Here is an 18,397-nt window from a genome sequence, read left to right as displayed (position 1 = left end):
CTTCCCACATTCCACCTAGAGGCGGGGCGTCGCCTCTTAGACTAAGCGTGATTGGTCGTCAGGAGACTCGGAAGTGCCTCTGATCAGAGCCGCAGAGAAAGACAGTCTAGCCTTGTAAGCGTTCTGTCCCGCACTAGGAACGGGCGTTTTTCGGGCTGCTCTCGATGGTATCTTTGGACGGATAGAGGGGGCCGCGCAAAGTCTTATGGGACAATAATGGCGGCTTTCAAGGTGCGGATATTGGCTCTCTGAGGCGGTCTGAGCGAGGAGTGGCTGCGCCAGCGCCCCAGAATCCGGGACAGAAGGTCCCGAGAGTCGGGCTTGGTGAGGTGAGTGTCCATTCTTCATTTCCGACCTTTTCTTCGCCAATCGTGGCGGCTCCAAGCGGCGGATATCGGCCCCTCGCTCAGGTTCGGGCCCAGGTTTGGAAAGTCTTGTCCCTGTCACCCAACTTGCGTTACTCACCTTAGGGATGCTGCCTAGGTCCTGCAAGACCGGCCTTTCTCCTTGCTCAGGTCAGATCCAGCTTCCTGGCCTGGCCTCGCAGAAGTCCAGGGATGCTGCCCGGGGGGTCACCCTGCTCACTTCCTATTAGTCCACTCCCAGACGGACACCGAGCCCAGCAGGGCTCCTTTTGTCTTCCTCTTCTCTGTCACAGTGGTATCTCTACCAGGTGATATCTTTTACTAGAATGTCAGCTCCAAAAAGGTCGGGAGTTTTGTCTGATTTGTTCTCTTCTTTATCTCTAATGCCCAGAACACCGATCGGCTCACATAAAGCACTCAGTAATTGTTGAATGAATGTATCCAGTTTTTTCTTCATTATTTTTCTTGTACCTCTTGTGGCTTCTTTGCCACTAATTATTCTTCACAAGCCAACACTTAGCTTCTTATTTACTTTTCTCAGCTGTTAGTTGACCTGTTTGTCAGACTCCTTTTCCTGTGCTGCTGGCATCTTTCTTTGTTGTCCCTAGAAATTTCTGGCTCCCTGTTTCCTTTCATCAGTTTAAACTCATTCATTCATTTATTCCTCAAACGTTTATTTTGCTAGGCACTGGGCAAAGCAGTCAACAAGACAGACAAGGTTCTCTCTCCTGCATAAAATGACATTCTAGAAGTATATTTTCTAGTTCAGACTACTGAGCAGAACATGCAAATCCTACCTTCCTGTTTAGATTTTCTCACATGAATACAGATGTCACCAATAGGTAGCTTTCCCTTTTCTCTTCTGCCTGATGGCATTTTAAAAAATGCAACTGTTGTTCATACTATATGTTCAGTCTGTTTAACAATATTCTTCTATAGAGCTGTGTATGTTAATTAGAGCTGGGTGAAACATTCTGGATTCTGGTGGTACCCTATCCCTTGACAGTTCTTTGCTTTACTGGCTTGTTGGAGTGAGGGAAATTATTCAAGCACTCAGAATAAGTAGATTGTGTATAGTGGGAGGTAAAGAGGAATTTGTTATAAGTTGAATGCCAGAAAATCCTACAGTTACCTACTTTTCAGAAATACCATTTACTAGCCTCGTGATTCTCATTAATTTTTTTTTTTTTTTGGTGAACTTGAATGTTGCTAAATAGATTTCGACTGCTGTGAGAGAAGTGTTTTCTACAAAACACAATTCATTAAAGTATGGATCACATGGATGGTAGTCTTATACGTCAACAACTCTGCTATATCTGTAGTTTAAAGGAAGGGAGAGGACGAAGAACTTGTGTAAAAAAATGGTGAGGGACCCAAATCAATACCTTGGAGCACAGCAAGTGAAATAATGTAACGATGACATTTATGTAACTTTTTATGGTTACACAGTGCTTTCACATGCACTTTCATATTTGATTCTCACAATAACTCCATGGATTAGATAGAGCAAAAAGTACTTCCATTTTGCAGGTGTAGAAATTATGCCTAACCAAAGATTAAGTTATTTGCTTACAATCATGCAGGTAGAAAATGTCAAGAGCCTGGGTTCTAACTGAGGTTTCTGATTTAAAATCTAGTGGTGTTTTCCCTAAACTCCCTTTATAGATGCCATAATGCTCTAGTAAGTGAGGTCTGTTCTTGCCTGGATGATACCCTCTTGGATCCTGGTGTGTGTGAGTGTGTGTGTGTGTGTGTGTGTATCTGTTTCTGACGTGAGTTGGGGTGGAAGTAGGAAGATCTTTTGAGATTGTCGATGACTCGATGGACAGGTCTTGGTAAGAGGTAACTAAAGGAGTTCTGATCTTGAGGGGGAGGTCAACCCCCCAGAGATCCATATACCTACGGTTATTCTGGGATGTAGCAGAGCCAAGCCTTTTCCCTTCTTATGTCTGATATCAAATGGTTTGTTTTCCTTCCAGAGAAATCCCAGAGCCTGTCATGGAGGACACCAGCGAGGATGCCTCGATCCATCGATTGGAAGGCACTGATGTGGACTCCCAGGTTGGCGGTCTTATTTTCAAGACCAAAAGTGCATCTAGTGAGCAGCATGTCTTCAAGGCCCCTGCTCCCCGCCCTTCATTGCTGGGACTAGACTTGTTGGCTTCCCTGAAAAGGAGGGAGAGAGAGGAGAAGGATGATGGGGAGGACAAGAAGAAGTCCAGAATCTCTTCCTATAAGGACTGGGAAGAGAGCAAGGACGACCAGAAGGATGCTGAGGAGGAGGGCAGTGACCAGGCTGGCCACAGTAGCCGGAAAGACAGGTAAGAGCCTTCGGGTGGACTGCCCCAAAGGGAATGAAAACGGAGGCCAGAAAATAGCATCTCATGTTTATCTCTCAGTTTTCTTGTTGGACATTTAGGACTTTATGATTTTACTGTGATTCTATAACATTGAGGCTAGATAAGAATTGGTATTTTCTTCAGATCTGGGGGAAGATTCAAAGGCACCTAAAGAGTAGATGATGGAGGTTAGAAGCACTTACGGTTGTTGCCATATGCAAACCTGCCGTACCAGGGAGATAAAGTGGAAAAGGCCAGATCACATATTTGGCCTGGCCAAAGGTTTGGGGCAGGTTTTTCTTCCATGGATAAGCCCTTTACCAGCTGCCCTCCCTGTTTCAGACATTATCGATCTGCTCGGGTAGAGACTCCATCCCATCCTGGTGGTGTGAGTGAAGAGTTTTGGGAACGCAGTCGGCAGAGAGAGCGGGAGTGGCGGGAACATGGTGTCTACGCCTCGTCCAAAGAAGAAAAGGATCGGAAGAAGGAGAGGTCGAGGGATCGAGACTGTGACCGCAAGAGAGACAGAGGTAAACTGCCCAGCAGAGTTCCTAGTGCCTGATAAGCACCTGAATTAACATGTCGGCCTTTTCCTGTTGTGGGAGTTTTTATAACACCCGTTAATTAGGGAACTCCATTTTCATGTCAGCCTGGTTGGTTTTGACCCTGTTGGTATTGGGATTAGCAGGCAGTTTAAGAAAAGAGCTGTTACTTGCAACATAGCTGCTTTGCTTGAGTGTGTGGTCCTCATTTTATCCGGAAAATTGGTGATAAAGGTGAAAATGGGTAATATGTTTGAGAAATCAGTTGACACTAGTGTTGGTGAGAGAAAAAGGACGGTGCTGTGGATCAAAGCTAGACGTAAAATCCAATACTGGCTTTCCTCAGTGTTGTTTGATTTCTGTAGCTTGTAGGCTTGTAACTATTAAATAACTATTCATTATAGACTTGTAACTACTCTTTTTTGAATTCTTGCAGGAAAATAACTTACTGTGAGTTTGAAACTTTCTAGCCAGTAACTAATTTTTGCCCTTGAAAGAATGGGGATATGTGAGTTTCAGGAGCCCATGGATCGCATTAGAGCAGTGAGGTTGCACCTGTGAGTGAGTGGGGAGGCCTGTCCTTTCTCTAGGGTGAAGATGGGTGGAAGTTAGGATGGGACACCTGTTTTCTAAGCTCTGCCGGTGACTCCTCACAGATGAGCGGGATAGAAACAGGCACAGCAGCAGGTCGGAGCGAGATGGAGGGTCAGAGCGCAGCGGCAGAAGAAACGAACCTGAGAGCCCCCGACACCGGCCTAAAGGTAGTCTGAGCTGTTGCTTGTGGTGGTTTGAGAGAGCCAAGTGTATGAGAGGCAGGGTGAGTGACTCTCATCCTCAGTGGAACTGGGTTGGAATTCCTGATTTCACCATGAATTTCTGGGAATACTTGGTTCTGAGTCAGTTGATTCAGTTGGGAAGGCTGTGGACTTCTCTGTGGACACAGATATGCTCCCTTAACATGATTTGCCAGTTTGCTGAGTGGCCAGTTTTCCAAATGGTAGGAAAGAATAGGGAGCTGGGGGTGGGTGGAGTAGGGGCAGAAGAAAGTTTTAATACAAAGAAATATGTACATTCAAGAGGGATGTGATTGCAGAGGTAAATTGGATATTCCTTAAAATGTTGTTATGAGCACAGATGAAAACTGGGACATTAAAATTCAGATCTCTTTAAAAGCTGTCAAAACCATCTTATCTGTTGCAAATAGGTGCAAAGTTTATAAATAGTAAAAGAAATTTGGTGAATTGACTTTTACCTAATGGCTCTGTAGCCGTGTCTTAGGCGTTCCCTGTGGATGTGTCTTTTGTGGCCCAGATGCAGCCACCCCTTCAAGGTCTACCTGGGATGAGGAGGACAGTGGCTATGGCTCCTCCAAGCGCTCACAGTGGGAATCGCCCTCCCCAACACCTTCCTATCGGGATTCTGAGCGGAGTCATCGGCTGTCCAGTCGAGATAGGGACAGGTGACGTTCTGGGTGGTGCAGTCCAGGTTCTCTGGGTGGGCGGCACAGGGTGGGCGTGATTGGGGCTGGGAGGGCAGATGGTGGCTGGAGAACACATCTCAGCTTAGTGACTATTTAGTGAGGCTGGTTATACTGTTTCCCAGGTCTGTGAGGAGCAGGTACTCGGATGACACACCTCTGCCAACCCCATCCTACAAATACAATGAGTGGGCCGATGACAGAAGACATCTGGGGTCCACCCCACGTCTGTCCAGGGGCCGAGGTAAGGCAGGGTGGAAGTGGGAAGCAGGAAGCAGGGTCGCTTTTCCTGGTGGGGCTGGGCAAAGCCGGGCTGGGGCTGTGCTGCTCGGCAGGTCTGTGTGAGGCCACTGGGGATGAGCTGGGACCGTGCAGACTGACCTGCTACGTGTTCTCCCGCAGGGAGACGTGAGGATGGCGAAGAAGGAATTTCATTCGACACAGAAGAGGAGCGGCAGCAATGGGAGGATGACCAGAGGGTAAAAACTACATCTTTGAGGGACTGAATGAGGGGTGGTGGCCATCTGTCAGTGAGTAGGTGACCGGGGGTGTCTGAGCACAAGGGTCATGGGTTACACTGTAGTGGAACCGGACGTTGAGCCACGTTCAGTCTCGAAGCCATGGAATCTCTTTCCAGGCAAAGGCTCTGTGGTCAAACTTCTCACCAAATGCAGGTCAGACTTAACTTTTCCGGCTGTGTGCTGGTGCCACCGTGTGGTAAACGTAAGAAGCGCCGTCATGGTGGACTGTGCTGTAAACTGCTTCTCCTCTAGGTGGCTCGTCTTACAGCCTCTCTTGTGTCTCTCACGAGGATTGCTATGCTGCACCAGTGACTTCTTACCAAACACGTCCTCCCCTTCTGGCCACGTCTTGCACAGAAACTCGATCTGCGCCTTGTTCTTATTGCTTTGTCTCTTGTGCCTCAGCAAGCTGACCGGGATTGGTACATGATGGATGAGGGATACGATGAGTTCCACAACCCCCTGGCCTACTCCTCTGAGGACTACGTGAGGAGGCGGGAGCAGCATCTGCACAAACAGAAGCAGAAGCGCATTTCGGCTCAGCGGAGGCAGATCAATGAGGTGAGGCTGCCCACAGCAGGTGGAGCAGATTCAGCTGGAGAAGCGGCAGGTCACATGCACCTGCCAACGGCACAGCTTGTCTCCCCGCTGCTGAAGTCATAGACTTAGCGATTCCTCTGGAGGCAGAGGGGTGGGCAGGGAACTTATCAGTAACTTAAGAAAAACCCAACCCAAATCATGACTTCCGTCTTCTGCAGTAGTTCCTGGAGGGGTGCTGTTGATGGGAACTGGGAGGTCAGGCCCCGGCTCTGTGGTGTGTCCTTTGTGTCTCTCAGCGGGGCCAGGGACAGTCACCGTTTGTGTATCCATATAGAGGTTCTGCCTTAGATACAACGGGTTGCTTCTGGGAAGAGTACTGCAGGTGGTTTGGGATCAGCGATTCTTCTGTCTAAGGAGCTGCAGGGTAGAGAGGCCCGTGACATCTCTGCAGCCCCTGTGGCCCTTCTGTCAGGACCCTCTGCGTGGCCTCACCTGGGACCTTTCAGGATGGCCTTGCAGTTGCAGTCTTAACATGGCCTCCCGTTGTGTCCTTACAGGATAACGAACGCTGGGAGACCAACCGCATGCTCACCAGCGGGGTGGTGCATCGGCTGGAGGTGGACGACGACTTTGAAGAGGACAGTGCAGCCAAGGTCCATCTGATGGTGCATAACCTGGTGCCTCCCTTTCTGGACGGGCGCATCGTCTTCACCAAGCAGGTGAGGGTCCTCTGTTGTCAGAGAGAAGAACGCTCAGAGAAGCCTGAAATGGGGAAAGAAAGAAAGAGAAAGGAAAGGAGAGGAAAAATGCCCCATCACGATAGGGGTAGGGTAGCAACCCTTCGTTTACCAGGGCCAGTACGAAGTGGACCTTTGTGTTGAGTTTAATGGTCAGTGCAGAATTTCTCTTTTTCCTCAACCTCCTGCAGCCAGAGCCTGTGATTCCAGTCAAGGACGCCACTTCTGACCTGGCCATTATCGCTAGAAAAGGCAGTCAAACGGTGCGGAAGCACAGGGAGCAAAAGGAACGCAAAAAGGTTGGTTTCTCGTCTTCTAGGGCCAGAGAGTATCTGCCTATTTTTTTGTTTTTTTTTCTTTTTTCTTCTTTTTAAAGATCATGTTCCACCTCACAGGTAGGGTTCCTATTGGCAGTTAGAGGAAACTCATTGAGCAAGAAACAGCCCTTGTGGGAGGGTATTGCATTCCTCCTCCAGGGCCTCAGTTAAGATAATCCGGGGCCTGGTTTCTCAGGAGCTTCAGACATAAGATTGGGAGGCACGGCTCGGTGCCACTGCTACCTTGTGGGAACTTACTGCCTGCTAGATGAAGCCTGTTGTCAGATGGGACTGATTTTCCGTGGACCACAGTTGTGTCACGGGATGGAGCAGATTGACTTTTTGTGTCTTTTTCAGGCTCAACACAAACACTGGGAATTGGCTGGAACCAAACTGGGAGATATAATGGGTGTCAAAAAAGAGGAAGAGCCGGATAAAGCTCTGACAGAGGACGGTAAAGTGGACTACAGGTAGGAGTCTCGCCAGCAGCAGGTGTCTCTGAAGATGGGGCCTCAAGGGGTCTGATAGGATTCGTCAGTCACCAATAGGAAAATGATGTCATTTTGAGTCTCTGGTCCCTTCCTCCTGGTCTTTTCGACTTTTCTGAGATAACATTCCTACTGTCGCCCCTGATACTGCAGGAGCTTCTTCTGTGTCAGGCAGCACCACAGAACTCACAGATATTCAGTCATTGGATTCTCATGACAGTCCCATGGGACAGGTGTAATCTTTCCCATTTTTCATGCGAGGAGGATGAGGTCCAGGGAGGTTAAGTAACTTGTTTGAGGTTACCCAGCTAGAAATGGTGGAGTGCGGATCACACCCAGACAGTCTAGTTTCAGAGCCCACACTCTTAGCCACTCTGCCAGAGTGCCTTTCAGATGCTCAGTGTGAGAAAGTGTGCTTTGCACCCTTAGATTTTAGTTCAATCTAAGGAAGAACTATTTTTAATAGAGGTTTGAGAATAGAAAGGATTGTCTTCTCAGGTAGTGACTTCCCCATTCATAGAGGTATTTAAGCAGATGTTGGATAACTGCTTATTGGGCTTTCCTCATTGTGTAGGTGGCTGAACTCAAATGTCCCTTCTGAATCTCATTGAACACTCTGAAATCCTACAAAATTGTCATCTGAGTTAATAATTCTCTATAACCCTGTGAGAAGTGAGAAGTTGGTGCTATTGATCAGCCCTTGTTAGTTTCTAGTTAATTTAATCCCATAGGTGTTAATTGTTAGCTGACCAGGAATGACTGGGATGTTAGAAACAGGAAGTTTGACAGAGCGTGGGCTCAAATCTGATGGAGGAAAAGTCTCTTGGGGAAGGGATGGGTGGAGACTGTAGACTAATGTAGGTAAGGTAGGACTGGTACCTTTTTCGCTCTGCAGCCTGGGGATGTACGTGTGTCGGATACTTGAGCGCTTTCAGTGGAAGCTGTAGGTAAACGTCAAGTGGGATTGTTCTCACAGTTCTTTAAAAATAAAGCCTTATGGACTCTGCTGTCCCACCAAGAGGTGGGAGGGAGTCTGACCTTGGTCATGACTGTAACCACAACTCCTCTTTTCAGCCTGTTAAGTGTGGTGCTGCCATTGCCCAGGGTTGTTCCATATAAGGTGATGACCTGTGGATTTCAGCTTCTCTTCTGGCTGAAGTCTTTCAGAGCAGAGGATTTGCCACTCGCTGATCTGTAGCTCCTCTGAGCCCTCTGCAGCTGTGTGTCCTGGGGGCGTTGAGCAGGTTTTGGACGATGGATTCTCAGACAGCAGTCTGGTCCCTTAGGACAGAGGAGATGAGCAGCACCTGGCAGCTGTGGCGTCTCAAAGATTTCCTGCATATTTGAAGCAGTGCTCACTTCTGGGTGTAGGAAGCAGGGCAGTAACCCAGTCAGGAGAGAAGATGTGGGAAGCCGTGCAGGGCGCTTAGGCTGCTGTGTGTTCTCAGGACAGAGCAGAAGTTTGCAGACCACATGAAGAAAAAGAGCGAAGCCAGCAGTGAATTCGCAAAGAAGAAGTCTATTCTGGAGCAGAGGCAGTACCTGCCCATCTTTGCTGTGCAGCAGGAACTGCTCACGATTATCAGGTAACTGTGTCCACCCCGGGTCGGGATTCCACTGTTGAATCAGGTGTCCCATTTTCTCCTGTGTGTACTCTGCAGCTCTTTTTCTTTTGGGTATGACAGCTGATGGAGAAGGGAAAGGATTTTTTCCCCTCACTTGGGTGCCCTGGGCTACCCTGCTTGAAGTAAGCAAGATGGCATCGTTTTGTTTTAGTTCATTTGTTTAAACCATATTGTCTTCCACACTTTTTAGAGGGTGTTTCAGTATAAGACCGTTTTCCCAGGGAAATCCTCCTCCCTGCACAGGCATGCTCCTTGGATAGCTACAGGTGGGAGTAGGAGGTGGCCTTCCACTCGGGCCGATTCACCCTTTATCTTCTCTTCCTTGCAGAGATAATAGCATCGTGATCGTGGTTGGGGAGACAGGGAGTGGTAAGACCACTCAGCTGACCCAGTACCTGCATGAAGACGGTTACACGGACTATGGGATGATCGGGTGCACCCAGCCCCGCCGTGTGGCTGCCATGTCAGTGGCGAAGAGAGTCAGTGAAGAGATGGGGGGCAACCTTGGTGAGGAGGTGAGTGGGCACAAGCGCTGAGCTGTGTCGTTCTTGCCCGGTAGCTTCTGTCATTTGGGCTGATCTGCTGAGGCCTGGACCCAGCTCGGGGTGTGCAAGGGCGACTGGGCGCCCAGAGCTTCTGAGCGGTCTCTCTGGCCTCCAGGTGGGTTATGCCATCCGTTTCGAAGACTGCACTTCAGAAAGCACCTTGATCAAGTACATGACTGATGGAATCCTGCTGCGAGAGTCCCTCCGGGAAGCGGACCTGGATCACTACAGCGCCATCATCATGGATGAGGCCCACGAGCGCTCCCTCAACACCGACGTGCTCTTTGGACTGCTCCGGGAGGTGAGGGCTGCGGGTCCAGCCTCTGTGCCTGTGGGGCTTGGACCACCGCCCTGCCAGGAGTTAGTGACGAGGCACTCCAGGCAGGCTGGGGTCTAGCCTGGGGAAGCTGAGGGGGTCTTTGACAGGCCAAGTTGCCCCTGAGGCCCTTGGCTGCGGGGTTCAGAGCTGGTGGTGGTTTACTCTGTTCTTGCTCAGCTGAGTGACCCGTGGTTCTCCTGGCTGTGGCTCCACGGATTCAGTTCAGGATTGTTAGGAATCTAATGAGCCATCCGTCAGCTTTGACTTCTGTTTCATTTGGTAGTGATGCTGATGAGACTGGAGGGCAGAAGCCAAGGGTCCCAAAACTGTGGGGAAGCCTCTGACTGACTTCTTCTTTTAGGTGGTGGCTCGGCGCTCAGACCTGAAGCTCATCGTCACATCGGCCACCATGGATGCAGAGAAATTTGCTTCCTTTTTTGGGAATGTCCCCATCTTCCACATCCCTGGTCGTACCTTCCCTGTTGACATCCTCTTCAGCAAGGTACTGAGGCCCTGTTTTGGAACTGCCCTGACCCTTGATGAGGAGCTGGTTGGGGGATGTGGAGTGGCACACTGAGTCGGGAGAGGTTTTGTGGGGACCCTGGGAGCCTGCGGCTATAGGGCTTGGAGGCGAAGGGCTGCACTCTGGGGAGGTTTCGCTTGGTTGTTTCTTTGGAGTGGACGTGCAGGGCTCAGGGAGGGCCATCAGGCCTGTCTGCAGGTGCGGCAGCCCTGAGAGTTCATCGGCTCTAGCCCCTGACCAGAACTGGGTCACCAGTTCCCAGTGGGGGCTTGGCCTGCATTCCCTCTCACGGTGTCCCTCACTGGTTTGCAGACCCCCCAGGAGGATTATGTGGAGGCCGCAGTGAAGCAGTCTCTGCAGGTGCATCTGTCGGGGGCCCCCGGGGACATCCTTATCTTCATGCCTGGCCAAGAGGACATCGAGGTGCGTGCCTCGGTCATGACTGGGATGAACGGGTGTGTCCTTCCTGTGAGAACTGGGGGATCTGTGTCTCACAGCTCCTCTCTGTGCCCTCAGGTGACCTCAGACCAGATTGTGGAGCATCTGGAAGAACTGGAGAACGCGCCCGCCTTGGCTGTGCTGCCCATCTATTCCCAGCTGCCTTCTGACCTCCAGGCCAAAATCTTCCAGAAGGTGAGATGGGTCCCCACCTTGGGATTCCCCCAGACTCCCCCAAAGGAGGGCAAGAGGGAGGGTGTTACTTTTCTGGCATGGGTGGGGTGTACTTTTCTCCTTGTGGGGTTTTTCCTACCTGAAGGCCTACAGCCTTCCCTCCATGAGTGTCCTGTCCGGCTCCAGGCTCCGGATGGCGTTCGGAAGTGTATTGTTGCCACCAACATTGCTGAGACCTCTCTGACTGTCGATGGCATCATGTTTGTTATCGATTCTGGTTATTGTAAATTAAAGGTAAGAGGAGACAGGCACCGGGGCCCTGGGCCTTCACCCAAAGCTAACTCAGCCAAGGGGGTGGGAAGGCAGGCCCTGGGTCCTTGGCCCTCAAACGACGATTGCTTATGGAAGTGGTGGTGGTGGTTATTGAGTGCTGGTTTTGCCATGTGCTTGATTCATTCCATCCTTGTGATAACTCGAGGTAGACACACAGTTTACATAGCTCGATAGAGATTGCGGAGCTGGAAATTTCTTGAGGTTCCTGGTTCCGAAAGATGGCTGCTTACATCGCTAAGATACTTCATTCTGTGATGTGTAGCAACCAGGGTTTGTCTTTGTCTCAAGCCTGCCTCCCTTTTTCCCCTCACTCTGTCCTTAGTCAGGTCTTTACTGTCCCCTCCTAGGTCTTCAACCCCAGGATTGGCATGGATGCTCTGCAGATCTACCCCATCAGCCAGGCCAATGCCAACCAGAGGTCGGGGCGAGCCGGCAGGACGGGCCCAGGTCAGTGTTTCAGGTAGGAGCCCTGTGCTAGCCTGCTTTCTGGGGTGGAGCCCCAGCTGGGGTGGGAAGGCTTGGACTGTGATCCTGCAGAGAGGTGATCCCTGAGGCTGGGAACCAATGGTGGGGCAGCCACTTGTTGGTCCTCTCATCACATGCTGCTGAGTGGAAGAAGCTGCCTTCCCAGGCAGCCCTGAAGTCTGAGCAGCCTTGGGTTTTAGGAAGACCTGTGTTGAAGGTATCTGCAGCGGATGACCAGTGATTACAGTGTGCCTCCTCCCAGAAGATAAATGTGAACAAATTACAGCACCGGTTCTTTTTTTCCTCCTCCAATTACTCTCTCTGTCTCTTTTTTGTTCCGATATGTAAAAATAATGTATTAACTATAGAAATTCAGAAAATCTAGAAAAATATAAAGAAAAAAAACCCCAGCCATAATTCTAGTCCCAGGCTCACTGGTTCCAGAAATGAAACAAGTACATAGGAGACTCCAGCAGAATGGTGAATTGGCAGGACTGAGCTTTGAGTAGGTGGAGATTCGTGATTGTAAGGGGAAGGGGGAGGTGGGGGAAAGAAATGAGGACTTCTCCTCCTTACCCGTGGCTCTCATCTGCACTGCCTCTTCTGGGTGCACAAGCCCAGTGTTGGTCCCTGTGTAGACAGCTGGGCATATTTGAGGGGCTCAGCCGGGCAGCATGGTGGGAAGTGCGTCAGGACTGCGTCTTCTCCCCCACAGGCTCTACACCCAGAGCGCCTACAAGAATGAGCTCTTGACCACCACGGTGCCCGAGATCCAGCGGACCAACCTGGCCAACGTGGTGCTGCTGCTCAAGTCCCTGGGGGTGCAGGACCTGCTGCAGTTCCACTTCATGGACCCGCCCCCGGAGGACAACATGCTCAACTCCATGTATCAGCTCTGGATCCTCGGGGCCCTGGACAACACAGGTGCTGTGGCCCCGGGAGCCGGGCAGGGCCCCGTGGGCTCTGGCGCCTGGGTTCTCCCTCTTATGGCACTGTGTCCACTGACCGTGCGGATTTGCTCCTCTCTCCCAGGCGGTCTGACCTCGACCGGGCGGCTGATGGTGGAGTTCCCGCTGGACCCGGCCCTGTCCAAGATGCTCATCGTGTCCTGTGACATGGGCTGCAGCTCCGAGATCCTGCTCATCGTCTCCATGCTCTCGGTCCCAGCCATCTTCTACAGGCCCAAGGTGGGAGATGCTGTCCGGCTCCTCTCCTCCCAGGGATCTCGGGAGGTTATGGGCTCAGGGAAGGTTGAGAGAGGGGAGTAGTTTCTCTCTGTGTTGTTAAGACAGAGTGGAGGGAGGGGCAGGAATCAGTTTCCAAAGAGTGGTTTTGCTGTTTTATGTTAAGCAGGTTGGGGTAGGGGAAGGGGTGGGCAAGATCCATGGTTCTCAGGGAATGTTTTGCAGTTTTTTCTAGGATGGCTGTGCCTGAGCCCTCACATTTTAGAATAAATATTTTGTTGTAAACTAATTTATTTTTCCTATATTGTCAGGGCACTACGTTGATGTGTTTTTAGTTGTGGTGAGGGTAGATGATAGTGTGAGATAGCTCTTCTCATTGGACCTGGACTTCCCTTTTTCCTTCCTAGGGCCGAGAGGAGGAGAGCGATCAAATCCGGGAGAAGTTTGCAGTCCCTGAGAGTGACCATCTGACCTACCTGAATGTCTACCTGCAGTGGAAGAACAACAATTACTCTACCATCTGGTGTAACGATCATTTCATCCATGCCAAGGCCATGCGGAAGGTGGGGGCAGTGGCCGAGACAAGCAGCACATTGGGAGGAGGGTTGGGATGCAGGGAAGGAGGGCTCCGTCCTTGTCTACCTGTGTCCTGCTCTAGGTCCGGGAGGTGCGGGCTCAGCTCAAGGACATCATGGTGCAGCAGCGGATGAGCCTGGCCTCGTGTGGCACCGACTGGGACATTGTCAGAAAGTGTATCTGTGCTGCCTATTTCCACCAGGCAGCCAAGCTCAAGGTGAGCCTAGTGGAGCTATGGCCCCTCTGGGCCTGATACTTCTTTCGAGGGCAGAGGTCTCCTGTCTCATTGTACAGTCCTGCAGATCTGGGCTTCCCCCAAAAGCCTGTGTCAAGACAGTATTGGACTGGGTAGCGGCCCAGATGTGCAGTGTTTTGCAATGTAGCCACCTGTTGCATCTCTTCCGTAGGGAATCGGGGAGTATGTGAATATCCGGACAGGCATGCCCTGCCACCTGCACCCCACCAGCTCCCTCTTTGGAATGGGCTACACCCCAGACTACATTGTGTATCACGAGTTGGTCATGACCACCAAGGTGAGTCTTTTCCAAGACAGCCTGTATGACTGTAGGCCCACTTGGCTGGGCCAGGCCTTTGTAATAACCCTTTGCCGCCTTCTGGGATGGGTTTTGAGCTTGGGAGGCTTAAGGCCACATGCCTTGCTTGCAGGGAAATTGAGGTTGGTTTTCAGTTGGGGGTTTGGGGAAGTTTATATGGATACACAGTTAACCTCTAGATTCCAGTGGCCTCGGCTGTGCCAGCAGGATTGTTTCCTACTTGCTGCCGTGGACAAGCAAGCCCTTTTGGTGTTGTCAGAAGGGTTTTCTGAGGGGCTGGGCCTTTTCTGTTGGACAATAGGGGCCTTTTTCTCAAGCATGGAGGAATTTGGATGGGAGAAGGGATTAGAATCCCAGTGTCTGCGGCTTTCCCTTGCCTTTTTCAGCCTCACAGGGCTAGGGGTAGGCCCTTCCCATACAGCTCCTAATTGTGGAACTGCTCTGGGAGGGACAGCTCAAAGCATTGGTCCTTCTGTGACCACCGCTTTGTGGCCCTTCTGCCTGCAGGAGTACATGCAGTGTGTGACTGCTGTGGACGGAGAGTGGCTGGCAGAGCTGGGCCCCATGTTCTACAGCGTGAAACAGGCAGGAAAGTCTCGGCAGGTAAGGATCCTGTGCTTTTCTATGGAGGATCTGTTTGTCTCTGGGATCCGCTTTCCTCTCAGCCTGGTATTAAAGACACATCGTCATCTGGCTTCCCTTCACTTCCCTGTCAAACATAAAAGTTGTGATCCAGGCAGGTTAGTCTGTCTGATCTCCCCCCACGCACTCCATTTGCTTGGTCTGCTGAGCCTTAAAAAAAAACAACTTATTATTGAAAAGTCCAAATACTCATAAAAGTGGACAGAAACAGTATAATGAGCCACGAGTTCCTCACTTAGCTTCCATAATTATCAACATTCTGCCCAACCTTGTTTCTCTTATTCCCACCCCGCTCCATACATATTGGTTTTTCCTGGAATATTTTAAAGCATACCTAAGACATTATATTTTTTCACCCATAAACACTTGAATATGTGCCTCTAAAAGGACTTTCAAAAATTAAAACATAACCTCCATGCAAATCTTACTCAACAGAATTAATCCTTAACGTTGCTAAAGTCTCCACTTCTTATTCATGTTTCCTTTTTTATTCCAAAGATAATTTTTTATAATTGATTTGCTTGAATTTGGATCCAGGCATTGACATTTGTCATTACATATATTAAGTCTTTTATTCTGGAACAAGCTCTGCCCCCACTCATTTTTTATGGCATTGACTTATTGGAGAAAACAGGTTGGTCATCTTGTAGAATGTTCCACGTTCTGTTTTGAGCTGATTGCTTCCTCAACGTATTTAACTTTTGCCTCTATCCCGTGTGCTTTCTGTAAGCTAGTCATTAATCTAAAGCCTTGGTTAGATTCAGATTCAGCTGTTTCGGGTAAGGATGCATAAATGCATGTGGTGCTGTGAACCTCCTTTTAGATCCAGTCAGGAGGCACATAAGGTCTGGTGGTGCCACTTTTGAAGACACTAAGATTGCTCAGTGGTCCCACCAGACCCTCCGTTATAAATTCTCTACCTACTTCTCGGTCTCCTGACAGTCTTGGTGTCCACTGGTGACTACCAGCTGGAGGTAGGGCTGCAGAATGTTGTGGACTTTAGCTTCCCCCCTTCTCAGCATAGTCCTCCCCACACCGGGCCCGCACACATCTTCCTGTGTCCGTCCTCTCCAGCCAGATGTCATGTCTTCTCTATTTCCTGTACTTCCTGGCATGGTTATGAACTTGGTTAGAGCATGTAAGCACTTAGCAAATTGAGTGGAGGGCTGAGGCATGAGAGGGTGAGGACTCAATCATCCAATGTCTGTCTTGGATCAGTGAGCAAAGCAGGCCTCAGTGCTGGGGCAGGGAGCTGTGTGTCCCTGCCTTTGGGAGCTGGCAAGGTCTACCCAGCACCTGGCTTGCAGCAGGGAGATGGGTGCAGGCTGGCCCTCCTCACCCGCCAATCCCCAGTGACCCCAGTACCTCTCCCTTCTCTAGGAGAACCGCCGACGGGCCAAAGAGGAAGCCTCTGCCATGGAGGAGGAGATGGCACTGGCCGAGGAGCAGCTGCGGGCCCGGCGGCAGGAGCAGGAAAAGCGCAGTCCCCTGGGTAGTGTCAGGTGAGCTGTGGTCTCGGGACTCTTGTCCTGATGGAGCCCACCAGCTGGACTGACCAGGCCCTGAGGCAGGGTCGCGATTTAAGAGAAGTTAAATGTGCAGAGGTGAATTGGTGACGAGTTGACTGTGGTCACGTGGAGACGGGAGGGGTTTTGGACATACTTTCAAGGAGTGGTGATACAGCTGCAACTCCTGGTCGTTGTTTGTTATGTTGTGATGGGGCCCAAGGTGGGCTGGAGCGGCAGAGTAGGTCTCACAGCTTTACCAACAGGCTAGGGCTTGGACATCACAGTGGAGAGGCAAGGCCAGGAGAGCCTTGGGCACCTGCGTCTGCCCTGGTGCGTGGAGTTAGACTGCACAGGTGAAGGGCATAGTCCCTGCAAGACTGCTCTCACCTCAGTCACCACCTGCAAGTTGGGGGGTACCCAGGGTCACCCTCATTTCTCACCAACTTGTTACAAATTTGGGGATCCCCATGGACTCCCTCAGGTTTGATAATTTGCTAGAATACCTCGCAGAACTCAGGAAAGTACTATACATATTACAGTTTTATTATAGCAAAAGGACACAGAACCAGCCAAAGGGAGAGATGTATAAAGTGAGGTCTGAGAGGGTCTTAGATGTGAAGTCTTCCATTGTCCTTGGGGTCATGTTACCCTCCTGGCACATTACACAGAGTATTGTCACCAGGGAAGCTCACCGGAGCTTTGGTGCCCAGAGTTTTATTGGGCAGGACCCATGTGTTGACTTAATCTCCAACCTCTTTTCCCACCCCAGAGTCTGGGCTGATAGCACGAGGCTCAAAGCACAGCCCTCTGTTCACAGGTTGGTTTTTCTGGCAGGGCAGCCACCATCCTGAGTCATCTCATTTGCATAAACTATCAGATGTGGTCCACCGTGAATAACAGAGACACTCCAGTCCCTTGGGAAATTCCAAGGGTCTAGAGATACTTCCAGGAACTGGGGACAAAGCCCAGCCACAGCTGGAGTGGCGGCCTGGTGAGGTGGAGGGAAGACTCCCTTCAGAGCTCACCTAGGGGATATGAATGGAATTGTTAAAAAATCTCATAACCTGCCTCAGTGGATAGAAGAAAGAGGTGCTATCATTCTGCTCCCGATCACACATAGGGAAGGCGAGGGGAGTGGAAGTGTGCTAGGGGCGGAGACCCTGCAGCCCCAAAGCCTGCTCACACACAGAAGCAGCAAGACCTCAGGCTCCTCGTCCTCCTGTGTGTCCTGGCCGGAGTGAGCAGCAGTGCGATTCCTAACCCCTCTTCTGTGTCTCCAGGTCTACAAAGATCTACACCCCAGGTCGGAAAGAGCAAGGGGAACCCATGACCCCTCGCCGCACACCAGCCCGCTTTGGGCTCTGAGCTGATGCTGTCCCTGAAGAGGAGGGGGGCCAGGTGTTGAGTCATGAGCCCTGTGGCTGGAGCGCCCAGGCCTGCCGACAAAACCGTTTCATCTGTGTGCTTTCATTTGTGTACATCATGGCCCTGGGGGCACCTGTTGCGGCCAGGCTCTGCTGTGGAGGAGGTGGGAGTTTCTCGGTGCAGGCGTGGGGCCGCAGAGCAGCTGCCAGGACCACAAGAGGTGGCCGGACCCACCGTATTCAAATAAACTGTCCCCGGGACACTTGGTGTATGAATGACACGGCTTTGACTATGTTTTTTAAAATTCTTGTGTAAAACAGCACAATAGACCTAGGGGGAATTATAATTTGGTTATAATTCAGGATTTGGAAATAAATTTATTGTTTGTAAAATGTTATTGTATTTCTGACTCTTCTTTTCCCCTGACTGCCCTAAATCACACTTTAGAGAATAGGCAGAACGCTGACTTTCCTTGGATGGATCCTTCTAGAACCTTAGCTCGCCCTTCTGTTCTCCAGGCAGTGCCTCTTAGAGGAGGGGTTGATGGGGTGGGACTCAGCTGACAGGGAAGGAGAATGGCCTGGGGCACCAGCACCTGGCAGGGCTGGGGCAAGGCGGCCACGGTGGCCAGGAAGTGGGAGGAAGGTGAGCAGCCGCGCACCCTCTGTCCTTTCCCAAGGGCGGGTTGGCTGCTCTGTCGCTCAGAATGGCTGAAGTTTCTTCCGTTATGTGTTGTGTATTCATGGAAAATAGTGTAAAATGTTGCTTATCGGTTTTCACGTGAAAGATGATGCTTACGCTAGAATCACTAGTCTTTTCT

General features: G+C 50.6%; 1 protein-coding gene across 1 annotated transcript; it reads left to right on the top strand.

Annotated features, from left to right (window-relative positions):
• The first annotated feature begins 73 nt into the window (after positions 1 to 73).
• On the top strand, positions 74 to 17,971 carry DHX38 (DEAH-box helicase 38). Its single transcript, XM_030863460.3, has 27 exons — positions 74 to 329; positions 2,345 to 2,686; positions 3,047 to 3,234; positions 3,903 to 4,007; positions 4,558 to 4,705; positions 4,849 to 4,967; positions 5,126 to 5,202; positions 5,650 to 5,805; positions 6,342 to 6,503; positions 6,713 to 6,820; positions 7,196 to 7,308; positions 8,775 to 8,912; positions 9,280 to 9,466; positions 9,612 to 9,797; positions 10,177 to 10,317; positions 10,651 to 10,761; positions 10,855 to 10,971; positions 11,137 to 11,244; positions 11,631 to 11,743; positions 12,464 to 12,672; positions 12,781 to 12,935; positions 13,340 to 13,495; positions 13,591 to 13,725; positions 13,916 to 14,041; positions 14,570 to 14,665; positions 16,085 to 16,206; positions 17,493 to 17,971. Exons 2-27 carry the CDS (start codon positions 2,364 to 2,366, stop codon positions 17,575 to 17,577), a joined length of 3,684 nt encoding a protein of 1,227 aa, XP_030719320.1. The 5' UTR covers positions 74 to 329; positions 2,345 to 2,363; the 3' UTR covers positions 17,578 to 17,971.
• Positions 17,972 to 18,397: the final 426 nt, after the last annotated feature.

The sequence above is a fragment of the Globicephala melas genome, chromosome 19 (assembly GCF_963455315.2).
Source record: "Globicephala melas chromosome 19, mGloMel1.2, whole genome shotgun sequence".
In the NCBI taxonomy this organism is placed as follows: Eukaryota; Metazoa; Chordata; class Mammalia; order Artiodactyla; family Delphinidae; genus Globicephala; species Globicephala melas.
Note: the sequence above shows the minus strand (reverse complement) of the source record. Positions and strands in the feature narration are given on the sequence as shown.